This window comes from Microcaecilia unicolor, chromosome 6 (assembly GCF_901765095.1).
Source record: "Microcaecilia unicolor chromosome 6, aMicUni1.1, whole genome shotgun sequence".
Lineage (NCBI taxonomy): Eukaryota > Metazoa > Chordata > Amphibia > Gymnophiona > Siphonopidae > Microcaecilia > Microcaecilia unicolor.
In genome coordinates, this window is record NC_044036.1 from 287,201,374 (window position 1) to 287,223,691 (window position 22,318).

At 45.8% G+C, this 22,318-nt stretch overlaps 1 protein-coding gene across 2 annotated transcripts in view; it reads left to right on the top strand.

Annotated features, from left to right (window-relative positions):
• The window catches only part of LOC115473097 (histo-blood group ABO system transferase-like), an 81,300-nt gene that overhangs the window by 18,363 nt on the left and 40,619 nt on the right, over positions 1 to 22,318 (top strand). Inside the window, exons 3-5 of one of the 2 annotated variants that reach the window (XM_030207749.1) lie at positions 8,165 to 8,224; positions 12,589 to 12,633; positions 18,932 to 18,991. In XM_030207749.1, the coding sequence (XP_030063609.1) occupies positions 8,165 to 8,224; positions 12,589 to 12,633; positions 18,932 to 18,991 (165 nt within the window). The remainder of the gene's footprint in view (positions 1 to 8,164; positions 8,225 to 12,588; positions 12,634 to 18,931; positions 18,992 to 22,318) is intronic. The other variant, XM_030207750.1, reaches the window with a different exon arrangement.

The following is a 22,318-nucleotide window of genomic DNA, read 5'->3' on the forward strand; positions in this document are numbered from 1 at the left end:
GTGCCATACAGCAGCCAGAGGCAAGGAGAGTCTGGGTCACCGTCTCTCGGAAGAGCGCCAGCTACACGCACTTCGTACAAACAAGAAATGGCAGGGTGGCCATATTCTGCACCTATTCCCACTGAGACCGAGACCAGCCAGCCCGCAATGGCTATGAGTGACCAGCCCAGAACCTCAACCAGAGATGAACTAGTGAGATATCTGGCACGCAAGGATCTGGGGGGCTCAGGGCTTACCCAGTTCGACGGCCGTCCTGAGCGGTACAGAGCATGGAAATCAGACTTCAAGGATGCTATCGTGGACATGAGACTCACACCCAAGCAAGAGATGAACATGATGTTACATTGGCTGGGAAAGGGAACAGCCGCACGTGTGGAGGAGTTGAAGCATTCATACTTGAATAACCCATCTGAGGGGTTAAAAGAGATGTGGGGAAGACTCGAGGAGTATTACGGCAGCTCAGAAGCCATAGAAAATTCATTGTTCAATAGGTTGGACAGATTCCCAGCGGTATCCGGCAGAGACAACCTCAAGCTGCAAGAGTTGGGAAACCTCCTTCACGAGCTGGAAGCAGTCAAGGCCGAGAACAGCTTTCCAAACCTCAGCCAGCTAGACACACCTCGAGGCACCAAGAGTATCCTGGGGAAGTTACCATATGACATAAGGGAGAAGTGGTCAGTAGTTGGCACACGTTACAAGGAAGAGAATCAGGGGAAATATCCTCCTTTCAACATTTTCGCAAAATTCATAAGAGACATAGCCAAAAGGAGAAACGATCCATGGTTCATGGTTGAGCCATGTGAATCAAGCCAATCCCTGGAAGGGAAAACAGCCAAACTAGGCCGAAGACCCATATCTGTGCACAAGACAGGAGTGTCGCCCGCAACGTCTACACCGGCTGACCCCTCTCTCACCACAGAGAACGTAGAGGATCCCAAAGAACCATGCCCTATACATGGGATGCCCCACCCACTCAGAAAGTGCCGAGAGTTCTTAAGGAAACCGTGGGAGGAACGTAGAGAACTGCTCACAAGGTACAGACTTTGCTACAGGTGCTGGGCTTCTTCAGACCATATCGCCAAGGACTGCAGAGCACCTAGCAAGTACACAGAACGCGGCAGTAGCCAGCAAACCAACACTTCACGCCCGGGTGATGCCGAACCACATCCCAACCCCGAAGCGAATCACGGCGAGGAGACGGGAGAGGTAGGGCCACAGGCACTCCAAGCCACGCCGAAGTGCACGAGAATATGCGGTAAAGGCCGCGAAGGGAGATCCTGCACCAAGATATGCCTGGCCAAAGTGTATCCCGAGGGACGGCCGGAGAAGGCAGTCAAAATGTATGTTATCATAGATGAGCAAAGCAACCGATCTCTTGCAAGGTCAGAGTTTTACGACCTGTTTGGAATCCAGCAGAGCTACTCCTCATATAGCATTAAAACGTGCGCAGGAGTCACACAAGTGTTGGGGAGAGTAGCAAGCGGCTACACGATAGAAGCAATAGATGGAAGCACCAAGTCAAAACTACCTGCACTAATGGAATGTGACCAGATACCAGATGACAAGGATGAGATTCCTACACCAGAGGTCGCGTGGAGTCACCCTCATCTGAGACCTATAGCCAACCAACTCATACCCTTGGATCCAGACGCTGAGATCCTACTTTTGCTGGGTCGTGACGCACCAGAACTCCTGGACATCCATGAATCACGCAGAGGCCCACGGGGTGCTCCCTACGCGCACCGTCTCGATCTGGGATGGACCATAGTGGGCGGCATCTGCCTCAACCGGACGATAAGACCGAACATCCGTGCGCTCTCCACCAGTGTCTTAGAAGGTGGACGCGCCATGCTATTTGAATCGTGCGCCAATCACCTGACTACCAAAGAGGTTCACGAACACAAAGAACATAACGTCGTCTCACGCCGTAAAACCAGCTCCGCAGCAGGTTTAGGAGAACATCTGGGGAGCTCGGTGTTCCAGACCACTAAAGACGATGACAGACTCGCACTCTCTATAGAAGATAAAGAGTTCCTGAACATTATGGACAAAGGCCTAGAGAAAGACGAGTCAAACGGCTGGGTAGCGCCCCTTCCATTCCGTAAGCCCAGGGCCCGACTCCCAAACAACAGGAGTTACGCCTTCTCCCGACTCGCCTCGCTACAAAGGACCTTGAAGAGGAAACCAGAGATGAGACAACAGTTCACAGCCTTCATGCAAAACATGCTCACCAACGGCCACGCGGAGCTCGCCCCACCATTGAAAGATAACGAGGAATGCTGGTACCTACCTATCTTCGGGGTATACCACCCACAGAAGCCACGACAAATCCGAATTGTGTTCGACTCTAGCGCCCAGTTCCAAGGGACTTCACTGAACAGCGTGCTGCTCACTGGGCCCGACCTAACCAACAGCCTACTGGGAATCTTAATCCGCTTCAGAAAGGAACCCATTGCTGTGATGGCTGACATCCAGCAAATGTTCTACTGCTTCACCGTCCACGAAGACCACAGGAATTACTTAAGGTTCCTGTGGTTCCATGACGACGACATCAACAGAGACGTGGTGGAATACAGAATGCGGGTACATGTTTTCGGAAACAGCCCATCACCAGCAGTGGCCGCCTACGGGCTCAGACGGACAGCACGTGAAGGAGAGAAGGAACACGGCGTTGATGCAAGGCAGTTCGTGGAGAGAGACTTCTACGTGGACGACGGGTTGAAGTCCTTACCCACTGAAACAGAAGCCATCGACCTGCTGAAAAGGACACAGATGATGCTAGCGGGAGCTAATCTGAGACTCCACAAAATCGCATCCAATAGCGCCAATGTGATGAGAGCGTTCTCTCCAGCAGACCACGCTACGAACTTGAAGGATCTGGATCTAGGAGTGGACACCCCTCCTCTACAGCGCAGCCTCGGCCTAAGCTGGGACCTAAAAACAGACACCTTTACCTTCCGAGTCTGCACGCAAGAGAAGCCGTACACCCGACGAGGCATCTTGTCTACGGTGAATAGCCTGTATGACCCACTAGGATTCGTAGCACCAGTCACCATCCAAGGGAGGTCACTGCTTCGCGAACTCTCCTCAAGCTCAACTGAATGGGATGCCCCATTGCCGCCAGGAAAAAGGCAAGAGTGGAACACATGGCGAAACTCCCTAAAGACACTTGAAGAACTCCACATCCCACGGACATGTGTCCCAGTGTCTCTCACGAACGCCCGCCACAAGGAGGTTTGCGTCTTCTCTGATGCCTCGGAGAAAGCCATAGCTGCAGTGGCGTACCTGAAGACCATAGATGCTTGCGAGGCCATCCGTACGAGATTCATCTTCGGCAAATCAAAGCTAGCTCCGCAATGTGGGCAGACCGTGCCACGCTTAGAACTTTGCGGAGCAGTCCTAGCAGTAGAAATAGCCGAATTGGTTGTAAGCGAGATGGATACCCACATAGACTCAGTCAAGTTCTACACAGACAGCAAGGTCGTACTCGGCTACATATACAACCAGAACAGAAGATTCCATGTATATGTGAGTAACCGAGTGGAACGCATCCGAAAATCCACCAGACCTAACCAATGGCATTACGTGCCAACCGACCACAACCCAGCGGACCATGCCACAAGGGCTGTCCCAGCAACTCACCTGATGCGAACGACTTGGCTGACAGGGTCGAAATTCCTCACGCAACCAAAAAGCGCCACTACAACTACCACAAACTCCTTTGAACTGGTGAACCCAGAAGATGATGTCGAAGTCCGTCCGACAGTCAAGGTCCTCGCCACGAGTGTCTCACCCAAGGACACCCCGGGAATGCACCGCTTCAACCGATTCTCACGGTGGGTGACGCTGAGAAGAGCCATAGCCCACCTTATCCACATCAAGCATTCTTTCCAGCAGAGCCCCGATAGAAGAACAGGCAAGTGTCATCACTGGCATCTCTGTTCCAAGCCCTTGGCTGTTGAAGAATTTGTCCGGGCAGAGAAGGTAGTCTTACGTTGGGTACAACAAGAAGCATACGCTGCAGAGTACATGTGCATCAGCAAAGGGAAGACGATCCCAAAGGACAGCCCCCTCTGGAAACTAGATCCCTTCAAGGATGAGGATGGATTGCTAAGGGTAGGCGGCCGCCTCACCCACGCCAAGATAGACAAGAGCGAAAGGAACCCTTTGATCACCCCAGGCCGGCACCCGGTATCCACCCTGCTCGTGCGCCATTACCACGAGCAGGTCAAGCACCAAGGTCGACACTTCACCGAGGGAGCAATCAGGGCCGCAGGAGTGTGGATCGTCGGAGCGAAGCAGTGCATCACTGCAACCATCCACAGATGTGTCAAGTGCCGGAAACTGCGAGGCAAACACCAAGACCAAAGAATGGCAGACCTGCCATCCGAAAGGCTGAGCACTGACCCACCATTCACCTATGTGGGACTGGATATCTTTGGACCTTGGCCAGTTGTCTCGAGACGAACCAGAGGAGGAAGTGCAAGCAGCAAACGATGGGCCGTTTTGTTCACGTGCATGAGCATACGCGCTGTCCACATCGAAGTCATAGAGTCGATGGACACTTCAAGCTTCATAAACGCTCTCAGGAGGTTCCTCTCAATCCGCGGCCCAGCCAAGCAGATTCGCTCTGATTGTGGATCTAACTTCATAAGTGCCTGCAAAGAGCTGAAAATACATTCAGAGAAGATCAACGCACCAGCTATCGAAAAGTACCTGAACGATCACCACTGCACGTGGATATTCAACCCCCCCCCCATGCTTCGCATATGGGAGGAGTTTGGGAGCGCATGATCGGGATTGCTCGTCGCATTCTCGACTCTATGCTATCTGAAGCAGGGGCTAATCGCCTCACCCACGAGGTGCTGACCACACTTCTGGCAGAAGTATCTGCTATCATCAATGCGAGACCTCTGATCCCAGTGTCCTCAGATCCAGAGTCGCCCTTGATCTTGGCCCCAGCCACACTTCTAACGCAAAAGACAGGTGTGCCACCAAACCCGCCTGGGGATTTCGATGAGAAAGACCTATGCAGACGGCAATGGAGACAAGTCCAGAGTTTGGCCAATACCTTCTGGAGCCGCTGGAGACAAGAGTACCTCCCGACCCTACAGACCCGCAGCAAATGGCAGATCAGCAAGGGCAACATCCGCGAAGGCGATGTTGTCTTACTCAAAGACAACCAGGCCCAACGCAACGAGTGGCCCTTGGCGGTGGTTACCAGAGCTATCCCTAGCGAAGATGGAAGCGTCAGAAAGGTCGAGGTCAGAACTGGGAAACAAGGAATAGCGAAGAATTTCTGCAGACCCATCGCTGAAGTCGTGCTCCTCGTACCACATGAAGAGGCGCGAGCACTGTGATCTGCCACCTCCTGTGAAGACCAGAGACTCGAAGGCTCTCTCTCTCTCTCTTGTGTTGTTGTTGTCTGTCTCTCATTTCAGACCCTGTGCCTACCCAGCTCGTTGAAAGTCCTGGACCCCGTTCCTGCCAAGCTCGTTCGAGTATTCTGAAACCTGTTCCAGCCAAGCCAAGCTCGTCAGTCCAGTCCTGCCTGGGAGGTTTGCCTCTTGCTGCTGTCTGACGACAATAGGCCAAGGACTCACGCTGTTCCAGAGTTTGTGACTGTCCATTCAAGCTTGGTGTCACGACAGCCGATGGACAACCTGACTGTTAATAATGGACCTTGCATGCGATTGATTTAATAAATTGTGATAATGATGATGATATCCACCGATATCAGGCGAGGAGTGTTCTGTTCCCTGACAGCCTTGCACTAGTTCATAACGTGATCCTAAAATGTGAGTAATGTCTTTACTGTTATTCTCATTTCTAAGAACTTTCGCTGCTGCAGTCTCTCATTGTAAAGATATATGAGCAATGCACTGTGGGTAATGTAGTTCACAGGCAATGCAACCACACTTGTTTGGCTGTGTAAGAACTGCTATCACTGGTTGTGAGGCTGCTCAGACCTTCTCTCTCTCCCTCTCCCTCTGCCAAGCTTGGATCTTTTGTCTTCCTGTTCAGTCTTACTATCAGAGGTCAGCCAGGTATGACCTTTCCCTCCTATCTCTAGGACTACCCCTTGCTATCCGATAGCAGGCTCTGTCCCCCATTGGTCTCTGTCTGCTCCTCCCTGTATGAAGCCCCACCACTTCCTTGTCCTTTCAGCCATGTGGGGCTTCTTCCTCCATTATAGCCAGGGCATGGAGCCCACCACCATCTTGCTCCAGACAGCTCTGTCCTGCTGAAAATCCCTGTAACGTCTAAGCCCTCGCACTCCCTGTAACGAACCTGGATTTTTTACCCTGTAAATATCTTCTTCCAAATGAGATATTGCACATTGCAGTCACCCAGCTTTGGACTATTTCTACCTGTTCAACTACTTTCCCCTCCCCCTGCAATACAACTACCTCTCTTCAGATCTCCACCTCCCACAGCCTCCAGATTCAGAAGTCTCTGTATCCTGAACATCTATCTGTGATTAAATTATCTGTGATTTATTTAATAAAAGAGACTTTACAAAATAATAGAGACTTCAGGTGATTGCTGCGCCAGGGTTATGCTCCATGATATTGGGGCTTCTTATTATCAAGCCCCGAGAGTCATGACAGCGGCACCCCCCCCCCCCAGCGGCGTGCACCCGGGGCGGACCGCCCCCCCTTGGTACACCACTGATGATAGTATTTTCCCTTTTTTGTTTTATTTGTATTTGTTAATTCGTAATGTAGTGATGGCAATATATCAGGTTTTGAAATTTACATCTGCTATCTTTATACTTATATCAGAAACTTATACTAATATTCCACAATCAAAAAAGAGATCCACTTACTCCTTAAATTGTTATCAAATGGAAGGAAAAAGCCTCAAAAACCTCCAAATCCCAAGATTTTAGGAGCTACATAACGATCTATAAGATCTCAGCTTCATCACTGGCAAAAAAAAACTTTCATATAAATGCAGACTTACCAAACAAAAAGTATTCAGTTCAATTCAAACAGTGCAAACAATCATTCTTAAAGAACAGTGCACTTATCATGAAGAGCATTATCAAAAGCCAGCTTCTTAGTGAAGTTTTAGGATCCCCCTTGGACCAACGATGGCCAGTTTCACATCGCTGCTTCAGGGTCCATTTTACTGGGGTTCACGAGACAGCGCTTTTCTTTTACTGCCTATTGACAGCATTAAGAGAGAAGTACTGTCTTAGTTTTCTAAAGCAATAAATAAAAACCCATCTAATATAATAATTTGCTCCTCCAACATTCCAATGTGTCTCACTGGGATCGTAACCACCTGCTGACATCACTCCTCCAACGTTCTCCTCAAACATTCTCCTCCAACGTTCCAATGTGTGTCACTGGGATTGTAACCACCTGCTGACGTCACTCCTCCAACGTTCTCCGTCTCCCCTCCCTCCCAGTTCCATGGGACCCTGGAACTTGGAGGGAGGGACAAAGGGAGGGGGGACCCTGGAAATGGGAGGGGGCCTGGAACTCGGAGGGAGGTGGAGGGCGCAGGGGAGAGATGCACATGGATGGATGGAGGGGGCAGGGCACAGAGGACGTTGCCTGCATATGGATGAATGCAAGGGAGAGAGCATAATGCAGGGGAGGGAGGGGACGACCCTGGAACTCGGAGGGAGGGAGGGGATGACCCTGGAACTCGGAGGGAGGGAGGGAGGGGGACGACAACCCTGGAACTCGGAGGGAGGGGACCCCTGGAACTCAGAGGGCGGGAGGGGGGGGACCCTGGAACTGGGAGGGAGGGGGGCCCCGGCACACACTATCATGCTCACACACACACTCTCTCTCTCACAGACACACACACACACTTGCACATTCACTCCCTCTCTCTCTCACACAGTCACTCTCACACACACTCCGAGGAAAACCTTGCTAGCGCCCGCTTCATTTGTGTCAGAAACGGGCCTTTTTTACTTGTAATCTATAAAGAAGTGGAACTCTTAAGTGTTATTGCTAGTGTGCTTTCTTAGAGATTCCCGTATCGCTTCACACATTAGGATCTCTTTCAGAAGACTGTCTCACGTGAATATGCTGTACATGGAGTCTGAGAAAGGACCTGAAGTGCCTTATGACAAGGACAAAGTAGGGCTATGATAGGAGAGAGGATATGGAGGTAACTGGATTCATATTTACATTTGTTCTAGGTATACTTATAGTGGTAACAGCTGGACTCCTTCCCTGCCATTTTCCTGCAGATTTCAATAGTAAGTATTTATTTTCAGCACTTGATATACTGCAAGTGATCCCTGAGGTGAGTACTTTGCATTGTCCCTAATGGGCTCACAATCTAAGTTATATATTTTTTATTTATTAGGATTTATTTACCGCCTTTTTGAAAGAGTTCACTCATGGCGATGTACAGTTGCAATAGGCAATTACAGCAATAAAAATATTTGAAAACAATACAAAGTATGACATGGTATACTAGCAATGTCAACACAATACGTAATAGAATATTATAATTGGTAGTGAAGGGTAAGGCAAAGTTGTAACATATAGATGGGTAAGAAAGTAGGAAGAATTAGAAAGTAAGGTGACTGATTTGAAGAAAGTTGCACATGGAGGAGTGGATAAACATGTCTCACTGCAGTATATGCAGCCCAAGTCAATCCTTATGTGTGTAAATGAGACTAACAAGTTAGTTACTGCTTCCATTAAAGGCTTGGTTGAAGAGCCAAGCTTTCGCCTGCTTCCTGAAGTAGAGATAGTCTTGTGTTAAGCGGAGCCTTTCTGGCAATGCATTCCTGAGTGTGGGGGCTACACCGGAGAAGGCTCGTTTGCGGGTATCATATAGGGAAGTTTGGGAAATGGAGTAACAGGTAATTTTCAGTGTACATCAGGGCATTTCCGAGTGGGAGGTTGATCAATGAGATCATGTAGATGGGGTTAGTACCTGGAAGATTGTGTAGACAAGCAGTAGGATGTAGAAGCTTACTCTTTCCTTTATGGGGAGCCAATGAAGTGTTTGAAGTAGGAGAGAGGCTCTTTGATAGTAGGGGGACCCAAAGATCAAGCGAGCAGCAGTGTTTTGGATGGTTTGTAGTTTTTCAGGCTCAGATCTTTGTAACCTATGTATAAACTGTTACAATAGTCCAGTTAACATAGTAACATAGTAGATGACGGCAGAAAAAGACCTGCACGGTCCATCCAGTCTGCCCAAGAAATGTGCCACTTTTTTGTGTATACCTTACCTTGATTTGTAGCTGTCTTTTTCAGGGCACAGACCGTACAAGTCTGCCCGGCACTATCCCCGCCTCCTAACCACCAGCCCCGTCTCCCACTACCGGCTCTGTTATCCAATCTCTGCTAAGCTCCTTAGGATCCATTTCTTCTGAACAGGATTCCTTTATGTTTATCCCACGCATGATTGAATTCTGTTACCGTTTTCATCTCCACCACCTCCCACGGGAGGGCATTCCAAGCATCCACCACTCTCTCTGTGAAAAAATACTTCCTGACATTTTTCTTGAGTCTGCCCCCCTTCAATCTCATTTCATGTCCTCTCGTTCTACCGCCTTCGTATCTCCGGAAAAGGTTCGTTTGTGGATTAATACCTTTCAAATATTTGAACATCTGTATCGTATCACCCCTGTTTCTCCTTTCTTCCAAGGTATACATGTTCAGGTCAGCAAGTCTCTCCTCATACGTCTTGTAATGCAAATCCCATACCATTCTCGTAGCTTTTCTTTGCACCGCTTCGATTCTTTTTACATCCTTCGCAAGGTACAGCCTCCAAAACTGAACACAATACTCCAGATGGGGCCTCACCAATGACTTATACAGGGGCATCAACACTTCCTTTCTTCTGCTGATCACACCTCTCTCTATACAGCCTAGCAATCTTCTAGCTACAGCCACCACCTTGTCACACTGTTTCATCGCCTTCAAATCGTCAGATACTATCACCCAAGATCCCTCTCCCTGTCCGTAGCTATCAGACTCTCGCCGCCTAACACATACGTCTCCCGTGGATTTCTATTCCCTAAGTGCATCACTTTGCATTTCTTGGCATTGAATTTTAATTTCCAACAATTCCACCAGCCAATCCAGTTTATTTAAAAGCCTCCTGTGGGGAACCGTGTCAAAAGCTTTGCTGAAATCTAAGTAGATTACGTCTATAGCTCTTCCCTGATTCAATTCTCCTGTCACCCAATCAAAGAACTCAATGAGATTCGTTTGGCACGATTTCCCTTTGGTAAAACCATGTTGTCTCGGATCTTGCAACTTATTGGCTTCCAGGAAATTCACAATCCTTTCCTTCAGCATCGCTTCCATTACTTTTCCAATAACCGAAGTGAGGCTTACCGGCCTGTAGTTTCCAGCTTCTTCCCTATCACCACTTTTGTGAAGAGGGACCACCTCCACCGTTCTCCAATCCCTCGGAACCTCTCCCGTCTCTAAGGATTTATTAAACAAATCTTTAAGAGGACCCACCAGAACCTCTCTGAGCTCCCTCAATATCCTGGGGTGGATCCCCATCCGGTCCCATGGCTTTGTCCACCTTTAGCTTTACAAGTTGTTCATACACACTCTCTTCTGTAAATGATGCTGTATCCGCTCCATTTTCATTTGTACTTTTTCTAGTCCATCGCGGTCCTGCTCCAGGATTTTCTTCTGTGAAAACAGAAGTATCTATTTAGCAAATTTGCTTTTTCTTCATCACTATCTACATAGCAGTTCGCAGTAACGTTTAGTCTCACAATTCCCTTTTTAGTCATTCTCCTTTCACTAATATACCTGAAGAAAGTTTTGTCACCCCTCCTTACATTTCTAGCCATTTGTTCTTCCGCTTGTGCTTTCGCCAGACGTATCTCTCTCTTGGCTTCTTTCAGTTTCATCCGGTATTCCTCCCCGTGTTCCTGTTCTTGAGTTTTTGTGTATTTCTGGAACGTCAACTCTTTAGCCTTTATTTTCTCAGCCACTTGTTTGGAGAACCATATCGGTTTCCTTTTTCTCTTGCTTTTATTTACTTTCCTTACATAAAGGTTCGTGGCCTTATTTATAGCTTCTTTCAGCCTTGACCACTGTCCTTCCACTTCTTGTACTTCCTCCCAGCCCATCATCTCCTTCCTCAGGTATTCCCCCATTTTAGTAAAGTCAGCACGCTTGAAATCCAGGACTTTGAGTTTTGAGTGGCCGCCCTCCACTACAGCCGTCATATCAAACCAAACCGTTTGATGGTCACTGTTGCTCAGTTCAGTTACCTGGAGCAATGGAGAAGTTATATATTGTATCTGGAGCAATGGGGGGGCTAAGGGGGTCTTGCTTAGCTTGAGTTATCTGCAGCAGGGTCCATAGGAATAAAATGGGCCCTGCTGCAGATAACTCGAGCTAAGCTTTAGTAAAAGACCCCCCAAAGTGGCTTGCTCAGGGTCACACAGAGCTGCAGAAGGAACTGAACCTGGGTGCCCAGAATCTCAACCCACTGCAGACAGGCATCAGCAGCAATTGAACCCAGTTCCCCAAGTCTATAACCTGCTGCACTAACCATTACTTGACTCCTCCACTCAGTATGAAAGCTGATCTGTTTGCTTACTCCACCTTTTACAAAGCTGTGCTAGAGGCTGCTGGTGCAGCAATACTGACAAGTTGGCTTGGCTTTATTAAAGGGGGCGAAGGGTTGATTGTTGTTTACATTTTTTATTTTATACTAGCTCACTTTCTTCCTTACAATTTATGGTTGATCACTGATTACAAAACTTTTAGAAAATGTTTTAAAAGATTTTTTAGTGAATTTTTAAAGATTTGTATGATTACTGTATATCTTTTATACTGAATGCAAGATACATGTAGTGATATTTACTTTTAGATACTCATTATTGTATTCCCAGGATGTACCCGGTATCTTATTAGGTCTCAATTTGCTGCTTTCAAGTTTTCCTCTTTCATTCTGTCTCTGTCTATACTTGCACATTTTACTATTATTATGCTGTTAACAAAATCATAAGTTTGATGTTAAACTGTACCTACTGTACATCGCCTTGATTGAATCTGTTCATAAAGGCATTTAATAAATCCCTATAAATAAACAAATCTCAATAATTAAAATCTTATTCATTGTAATCTGAGTTGAACTAATTTCTTCTGGAACATGTGGAATATAAGAATAAATATTATTATTATTATTATCTGACTATACAGCCAAATTAGAAACCCATCACTGCTATTTATGACATGGGGAGGGTTTGAAGCTAAGGCACCTCAGGCCTTTCCTTGCAGTTGTTAGAGGTTTTCCCAATTAAATTTTGCCTTTCTCCTAACCACTGCAGATTAATCCTTGGTAGTGGTATTCATCTTTAACAAAGTCTGGGACTTCCTCTCCAGAATCTCTGGCAGTTAATTGTTTTTGCTGATACAAAGACCAGAACCTGGGTCTGGAATTTACACCTACATTTCCTATATATAACCCATTTATAAACTGGATTTTAATGGAATATAATTTTTGTGTTAATCAGACTGGCATTTGGTCTATGAGATTCTCTCTGTCAGTTTTTGATGATGATGTATATGTATGACTAGAACAGGCTGTCAAAAAATGTATAACGTTTCTCTTCTCCATGACAACCAGTGCTATAGAGAAGAGGGAGGAGATTCCTGAAGAGAGAAAATATGTGTAAGTATTTTTCAAGGAGGTTTAATAAGACAGGAGACGGCCTGACACAACAAGGCTGAAGCCGTCTCTCTCCTGCACAGCTACCATATTGGTACACCCAAAACAAACTATCAGCTGTTGCATCCATATTCTTGTTGTTCATTGCTATATTTAGAAACATGCCAGCTTGTGCAGAATATGGATGTACACAGAGGAACTATCATAACAGCATAACCTTTCTTTGATTATAGTTGTTCTAAATTGTAATAATTGAGTCATTAGGAAGGACTGGCTATAGGCCCCAGAGTATTGTCCTGCAGTTTCTCTGGAGGGGTTGTTCAGTCTGTATTAACCATTTGGTACAGGGATGGGCAGAATGGATGACCAAACACGCTTTTGGACTCACTGGCTAAGGTTTGGTCATCTGAACAGGCAGCCTTCCATACTGAGCTAGAATTGTCTAAATTGTGGGTCACTGGGAATAAACTGCTGGCTGGTGCTTCTCTACAAGAAACCTTATTTAAGATCTTGTATAGGGCATATCTTACTAGGGAATATGGCCACCAAATGCAACTTTGGACTGATGACACGTGTTTGTGTTGCAAGGTGGGTATGGGTACCTAGGTGCATACATTTTTGGATTGTCCCTGTTTGCATGAGTTATTACTGTGGGTTCAGGTTCTCTTGGGCCAGGTGGTGGAAGGATGAATTGAGTGGACATATGATTTATTGTTATGGGCAATTGGGAGGGGCAGGAATGGATAGCCACAAGGAATAAAAAGGATAGTTATGTGTGGGGTCTTTACTGTACACAAGATTCTTTTGCAATATTAGATCAAAGAAGAGCCACCACCTTTCCTTAGCTGGCTCCATCAAGGGCACCATGTGGCACAGTTTGAATTTTGCCATTTGACCTGTCATGGAGGATGTGATGCTCCATCCCAAAAAAAGACTTTGGACTTACTTGCTGAACCTTTTGTCCAAGGATGATGTGGTTTTGTCTACTATTTCTTCTGGATCATCTGGCCTCTTACTGTGTTAGACTGTATATGTTGTGGGAACCTCAACCTATGTCTCAAAGGAGAAGGGGAAACAGGAAAGGGAAAATATTTATTTCAGGGGGTGGGTAGGGGTGTATGTGGTATGTCTGGATATATGGTGGGGGGTCTTGGATGTTTTACTTACAAATTTTACAGTTTCTGGTTAACTGTTATGCATGCTTCTGGATCAGGCACAACCAGAGAGCATGGGACTTCTGTTGGTCACTTATTGCTCATATATTATACTGTATTTGTGCAATTTAGTGTGTTTTGTTGTGCAGTTCTTTTTTCTCAGCTGGTGGCCAATTTGCTATTTGCATAAATAAAGGTTTCGGGGTTTTTTTTTTAAAGGAAGGGCTGGTTTAGGGACACCCTAGCAGGTGCTGAGATTTTTTTCACCTAGTAAAGGGCCACCAAAACAGATAACAGACGACATGTTATAAGAATCAGGTGCTCAACATTCATAGTTTTTATTTTTAAGTACAAATGGGTTTTTTTTAATCTTATGTTGAAAACTGGGAGCATTTAAAATCTTTTTTTTTCCTGTGTGTAGATCAAAAGAGAAAGTTGGTATGTGGGAACATGTCCTTTTTGTTTTGTGGAATGCAGTAGTATATTATAAAAATGCTTCTTTGGATTTCTGCATCCAAAATGCATCACTCTGTATTTATTTGTATTAAAGCTTAACTGCCAAGCTTTGACCCATGCTTCTACTATAGTTTTGATAACTTCTGATGTCCACTCTATTGCAAACCTTTGCGTCATCTGCCTCTTAACCCTTCAGCAATATTGCTCCCAAAGGCATTGAATAGAATTGGTCTCAGGACAGATCCCTAAGGCATACCACTAATCGCCTCTTTTTCTTCCAAATGAATTCTATTTACCATTACCCTCTGTCGTCTTATCGGTCAACCAATTCTGAAGCAATTTGCCACTTGGGACCCATCCCCAGGGCACTCTGTTTACTTATGGCTCCTGTGAGGAATAGTAACAAAGGCTTTGCTGAAATGATTTCAAAATCTATGCAGATCATATTCAATGCATGCCCTTGATCTAATTCTCTGATCACCCAGTCAAAGAAATCAATTAGATTTATTTGGCACTGTCTTCCTTTGCTACAGCTATAATGCTTTGGATCTTGCAATCTGTTGGATTCCAGAAAGTTCACTATCCTTTCCTTCAGCAGCATCTCCATGACTTTTCCCACCACTGAGGCAAGGTTTACCGGCCTGTAGTTTCCCACTACTTTTATGAAGAGGGACCACATCAGCCCTTCTCAGATCCCATGGAACCTCCCCATCTCAAGGATTTGTTAAATACATCCTTTAGAGAACCTGCAAGAACCTCTCAGAAGTCTCTCAATATCCTAGAACGTACCTTATCCAGGCTCATGGCTTTGTCCACGTTCAGTTTTGTAAGTTGTTCCTAAACACTTTCTTCCTATATGTACCGTTGTCAATCATTTGTAAACTTTCTTTAGGATTGTTTTCTGTGAACAGCCAACAGAAATATTTGTTGAGTATGTTTACTTTTTCCTTATCACTCTACACAATTTTGAGTCTTGCAATTCCATCTCTGGCCTTCCTCTTTTGTCCAATATACCTGAAAAATAATCTTGTCACCGTGCTTTACATTCTTAGCCATTTTTTTTCTTCTGTACATGCTTTTGCCAACCTGATTTATTTCTTTGCTCTCTTTCAGCTTTGTCTGATGTTCTTCTCATGATGTTCTGTTTTTTTTTGTGAATGCTATCTATTTTGCTCTTATTTTTTCAACCAGTTCTTTGGAAAGCAAAATCAGTTTCCTTTTCCACTTGCTTTTATTTACTTTCCTTATGTAAAGATCCGTTGCCCTTTTTTTAAAAGCCTTTTTCAGTTTAGTTCACATTTTTCTACTTCCCTTATCTCCCAGCCTGCAAGTTCCTCTTCAAGTACTTTTCCATTTTGCCAAAGTCAGTATGTTTGAAATCCATGACTCTGCGTTTTGTGTGACTACGTTCTGCCTAGCTTGTATATCAGACTTCACTATGAGGCAGATGCAGCAACCAAACGTAAAAAAATCTAAATCGTTAAAGTCCCTAACGATTTTAAAATAACGAAAAATGCACCAAAAAAAAAAGTCACACATGCTGAGATCGGTAGTGAAACGTACAATGTATCAAAGAATCACAATACACATCGTTAATCGGCCCCCAAATCATGCGCAGAGCAGCCAAGCGTTATGTTAGCTGCTCTGCGCATGCCACAAACAGTCACAACACAGTCAAATCGCAAGCACATGGCTCCCAAATAAAAACAAAAATAAAAAAAAAGGGTCGGGAGGGGGCAAGGGCGCTCATCAGGAGCGTCCTGTACAGACGGCCTTGCCCCCCCACCCGCTGCTCCCCACTTTCCGCCGCTCCCCCACCCCGAAAAAGCAAAATTCTAGCAGCCCCTGCCCCCTCCCCACTTTCCGCCGCTCCCCCCACCCCGAAAAAGCAAACTTCTAGAAGACCCTGCCCCCCTCCCTTCCTCAGTCACCTGTGCTCCGCCTCCCGACATCCTCCGTCCGTGCCCCGCCCCCTTTTGGGGTCGTCGCCGCCATTCCCCTCCTCCATCGGGCCCCCCTTCCTCTTACCGGGCCCGTGCAGCGCCTCTCTCCTCTGTCCGAAGGCGCTGCACGGGCAAGAAGAACGCTGAATCAGCTGATGCCTGCCTTCACGATGGCGCGTCTTTCTCCTCCTGGGCCCGCCCCTGTCTGACGTCAGTAACCTACGTAGGTTACTGACGTGAGACAGGGGCGGGCCCAGGAGGAGAAAGACGCGCCATCGCGAAGGCAGGCATCAGCTGATTCAGCGTTCTTCTTGCCCGTGCAGCGCCTTCGGACAGAGGAGAGAGGCGCTGCACGGGCCCGGTAAGAGGAAGGGGGGCCCGATGGAGGAGGGGAATGGCGGCGACGACCCCAAAAGGGGGCGGGGCACGGACGGAGGATGTCGGGAGGCGGAGCACAGGTGACAGAGAGTACTGAGGAAGGGAGGGGGGCAGGGGCTTCTAGAAGTTTGCTTTTTCGGGGTGGGGGGAGCGGCGGAAAGTGGGGAGCAGCGGGGGGGGGCAAGGCCGTCCGTACAGGACGCTCCTGATGAGCGCCCTTGCCCCCTCCCGATCCTTTTTTTATTTTTATTTTTTTATGTGTTTTCTGAGGTCCTTTGGACCAATCACAGCGCTTTTAGCTCTGCTAATGCGCTGGGATTGGCTCAAAGTTTGTTTATTTTTTCAATTAACACTTTTTCCTGGCACAGAGCTGTCCTAACGAGAGGTCCAGACCTCTCGTTAGTTTTCCTGCCTTTTTCCTGCGTAAAGGCAATCGGAAAAGGTTAGTGCATGTCGTTTCAATGGGGTTTTCACACTAATTGCTCATCTCCATTCCGTTTTCGTTAGCTGCTACTGTCGTCGGAAAATAGGCTTAAGTGCATGGAAAGGATAGGAAATTCTTCCCTGAGGGCTCATTTAACGATGAAAAACGTTTAGTGCATCTGCCTCTAAGTTCTAACATTCTATTTGTTTTCTTACTGCTGCTACATATGATTTCAGGATATTGCTCAGAGTGACATGAATATTGTTTCCTAAAATGGAACCCAGCATTTTGTACTTGCAGTTGAGATTTTCCCCTGTGTGCATCACTTTGCAGTTGCCCACCTTCAAGGAAGGGCTCTTTTACTAAAGGGCATTAAGCCCTAACGCTCAGTTACTATGAGAAAAGGCTTACTGCAAAATGTGTTAAAACATTTTCTGGTAGCTTCCCTGTTATAGTGTGCAATGTGCACATTCATTATTATTTTTAAATATTATTGAGGAGGTGTGTCATGAGCAGAGAGTGAGTATTCCCACATTTTCTAGATAGCGAATTAGGATTACCACATGCTAACTGGAAAATCCTAGGTTAACATGGGAACACTTAAAAAGAAACAAGAAAATGCCTGATTTTAATGCTGCAGTAAGTGGCTTAGCGAATGGGAAAGTCCCACGTTAGTATGCACTAAGCTCAGATTTCACTGCATCTTAGTAAAAAGGCCTCTAAATTTTTTTCTGCTATGTAGATGCACAGCTCTCCAGTCTTGCAAGATTACCTTGTGTGAACACTTTGTACTTGCTCATATTAAACATTATCTGCCATTTGGATGGCCGGTCTCCCAATCTTGTAAGGTCCTCTTGCAATTTTTCACAATCCTCTTGAGATTTAACAAATTTGAATAACTTTGTGTCATCAGCAAATTTAATGACTTCACTAGTTATTCCCATCTCTAGATCATTTATAAATAATGTTAATAAGCACGTAGATAAAGGTGAACCGGGTGTAATTTTGTTCTTTATAATAGTCTCTACCATTTTGCCTAGGCTCACTGGTCTATAATTTCCCGGATCACCACTGGAACCCTTTGCTCCTAGTGGTCTGATACAGCCAATCCTTCCAATGGTCAGCTAAGCCTCCCCAACCACAACCTTCCTTTCTCTCTATTGCCACTGCTGCCAGAATCACTGTTTTTCAACTCTGCACAGGAAAGAAGCACAATGTGTGACCATTTTCCTGCACGCGCAGCTCCTAGTTCTACCGGTCCCACCCCTGCAACACAGGAAGTTTATGTCGGGGGAAGGCGGAACTGGCAAGACTAGCCATGGCGCATCTATGGACCTGGTCCCACACTGTACTACTTTCCTGCTGCTTTTACCACTGCCTAAAGTCAACCACCAGAGTGACACAGTGAAGGGATTCTTCCCTCCTGTATTCAAAAACGCCTTCTCTGTCCATTTACTGCTGACAAAGGTGTCACTCCGCCTCCCAAAGGATTTTAACTTTCCTGGATTTTAACTAGCCCTAACCCCGCCCCATTTTAGCCTCCCCAAACATCAGAGTCACTAACCACCTGTGGCCAGTGCAAGGCAGTATTCTACATTTTGTGTCCCGAAAATGGCAAGGATATATCATGAAGTATGCATATTTTATACCACATTCATATTGTATGCTATGAGAATGGGTGCTCTGTTTCTCAGTGGGAGAGGGGAAGACATCTTAAAGTTGTATTTAGCATGCAAAATGTTGTTAGTTAGTAATACTGTTGGATTGTTAGTTGTTCATGAATTAGTAATGAATGTGACTATTGGGCAGACTGGATGGACCATGCAGGTCTTTGTCTGTCATCATTTACTGTATTACTATGAACTGAATGATTCTGGTGATTTTGCTGGAAGATTTGCAGTCACTTCTGTACAGTCTGAATATCATCATGTATTTCTTCTTCACAGTGACCATTTTAGGAAAGATGGCAGTTACCTGGACCACCTGTTGGAGATAAGACTCCCAAGGTAGAAAACATTAACTAATCATGAGACATTCAGGAGTCAGCCTGTGCATTACTACTTTCTTGTTTCTGCCCTATAGTTTATCAGTGGTGTCTCTAGACATAAATATTTAATTGAGCAAGAGGAAAGGCAAGTTAGATATGGAGGGAGGTTTCAGAGACAGTCTAATGTGTCCCAAAGGGCATGGTTAAAAAGTATGTGACAGACGTTAGGGACAATATTCAGACCTCAGGAGTTAACCAGGCTGCCGCCTGTGGTCAACAGTGAACCCAGAAATTTCAATGCCAGGCTGTATCTGGTGACCTTCATTGAATTTCCAGGGGGGTATTTTGGCCACTATGCACATAGCTGGTTAAGCATTAAAAAAAAATTGGCACTGAAATTAGAACCCACTAAACCTATTCTATAATTGGCGCCTACATTTAGGCACCAATTATAGAATAAGCTTAGTTGATATCTCAGTGCCTAAAACTATGTGCATCCATTTACACCAACAAAAATGTGGTGTAAATCCCAGCACTTAGATTTAGGCGCACTGGGCCATATTCTATAACTACACACGTAACTTTCGGAATGCCCACAAAACACCCATTTCTCCACCCATAACCATGCTCCATTTTGCCTGCATGCATTAGAAGTTCAGCGCCCTTTGTTACAGAATATGCTTATCAAGTTGTGTGCATAAATTCTAATCAGTGCTAATTAGTGCTCGTTATTGCTTAAGTATTGTTATCTGCATTCATTAGCTTGTTAAGTGCATTGTTATAGAATCTGCACCAATTTCAGCACTGATCTCTAGGCATGCTGTATAGAATCTGGGGGTAAGTGATAATATTCAGTCAAGATAGACAGCTATCTTGTGCTGAATATTAGCGCTTAGCAACCAGCCAGGAGCTATTCCTGGCTGGCAAAATAGTGCTGAATATCAGGCGGATTGAGTTAAACTGTGGATCATTGCATTGGTGACAGAGTTTTTATTATGTATTGCCACTCCAGTGTGGGTGGCTCTATTTCTCAGTGAGAGAGGGGAGGACATTTTAAAGTTGAATGTAGTCAGTAAATTCGGGAATAACATGTATAGAATATTTGTATGTTTGGGAAGCTGCCAGGTGCCCTTGACCTGGATTGGCCGCTGTCAGGGACAGGATGCTGGGCTTGATGGGCCTTTGGTCTTTTCCCAGTATGGCATTACTTATGTACTTATGTTATGTACTTATGCTGTTAGTAATATTTTTTCAATTGTTGGTTTGTTCATGAATTAGTAATGAATGTGACTATTGGGCAGACTAGATGGACCATGTAGGTCTTTATCTGCCGTCATTTACTATGATTCTTGTGATTTTTGCTGGATGATTTGTAGTCATTTTCTATACAGCCTGAATATTATCATGTATTTCCTCTCCATAGTGACTGTCTTAGGAAAGATGAGTTACCTGGATCACCTGTTGGAGATAAGACTTCCAGGGTAGATTTAACTAATCATGAGACATCAGCCTGTGCACTACTGCTTTCTTGATTCTGACTAATGGTTTATCAGTGGTGTCCCTAGACATAAATATTTAAGTGAGCAAAAGCAGAGGCAAGTGGAGAGAGGTCTCCAAGACAGTCTGGTGTATCCCCAAAGGGCATGGTTAAAAAGTATATGACAGAGAGATATCGGGTTTAACTATGGATCATTTGCTTTTGGTGACAAGGTCATATTAAGTAGTGCCACCCCAGTCTAGGGAGTCAATGGAAGATCATCTTGAAGAATCATTGGCATTGTTGGATAGTCTGAATACTTCGGGGTTTTTTTTTGAGTTGGATAAAGATCATGTCAAGTGGCTACTGTGATTTATTTGGATTTATTTACTGCCTTTTTGAAGGAATTCACTCAAGGTGGTGTACAGCAAGAACAAGTCAAACATAAGCAATAGACAATTACAGCAGTAAAAATATTCAAACAACACTACAAAGTACGGCATAGTATATTACTTCCAATGTCAACACAGTACACAATAAAACAATTTGTTTTCTTTGCATTGGAATAAAGATCATAATCTGGTTTGAGACTCTCTTTCGATCATAAAAGGCAATTCTATAAGCTGGCATAGGCAGTAATATCACACCCAGTTTATAGAATAGTAGCGCTTACATGTATGATTGGCACCAATAATTAGCAGTCATGCGTATAAGTGCTAGGAGCTGTTGTATAAACAGTGCACCTAGATCACGTGGAGGGGAATAATCGAACGTCGCCGGAGATCTATTTTGGCGGCGGCGGCAGCGCAACAGCTGGCCGGAACTATATTTTCAAAAAAGATGGCCGGCCATCTTTTTTTTCGATAATACGGTTGTGGGCCGGCGAAATGCCTTGGATTTTGCCGGGTTTGAGATCGCCAGTTTTCTTTTTCCGCGATAATGGAAAAAACTGCCGGTGATCTCAAACCCGGCGAAATCCAAGGCATTTGGCCGTGGGAAGAGCCAGCATTTGTAGTGCAATGGTCCTCCTCACATGCCAGGACACCCAACTGGGCACCCTAGGGGGCACTTCAAACATCTTTTATAAACAACCAATTAGCTTCCAGGTGCATAGCACCCTTCCCTTGTGTGCACCATTACCCTAGCCCTAAGGGCTGAAGGGGGCACCTACAGTGGGTACAGTGGGTTTGAGGGGTTTGGGAGGGCTCAACATTACCCACCACAAGTGGAACAGGTGGGGGGGGGGGGAATGGGCCTGGCTCTGCCTTTCTGCAGTCCACTGCAACCAACAACAACTGTTCCAGGGACCTGCATACTGCTGTCAGGGTGCTGGGTATGACATTTGAGGCTGGCATACAGGCTGGCAAAAAAGGTTTGTATTTTAATAATTTTAGTGTGGGAGGGGGTTGGCAACCACTGGGGGAGTAAGGGGAGGTCATCCCCCATTCCCTCCAGTGGTCATCTGGTCAGTTGGGGCACCTTTTTCAGGCTTGGTCGTGAAAATAAAAGGACCAAGTAAACCCGGCGAAATACTGCTTATCGCCGGGTTTTATTTTTCCATTATCCGCGAAAGCCGGCCATCTGGTAGCCACGCCCAAGCCTGCCCATGTCCCGCCTTCGCTTCGCCGCCAACACGCCCCTTTCAACTTTCGCCGGCAAGGTGAAGGGAAAGCGGCAAAGCTATCACAAATGTAGCTTTCGATTATACGCTTTTCGCCGCTTTTGCGAAATCGCCGGCCATATCCCGATTTGTGTTGGGAAATAGCCGGCGATTACTTTTGATTATAAGCTGGTTAGCGCATAACTATGAGGGGGGCGTACACGTGGTTGGAGCAAGGGTTTGCTTGGTGTTTATGGGTGCGCTCCTCA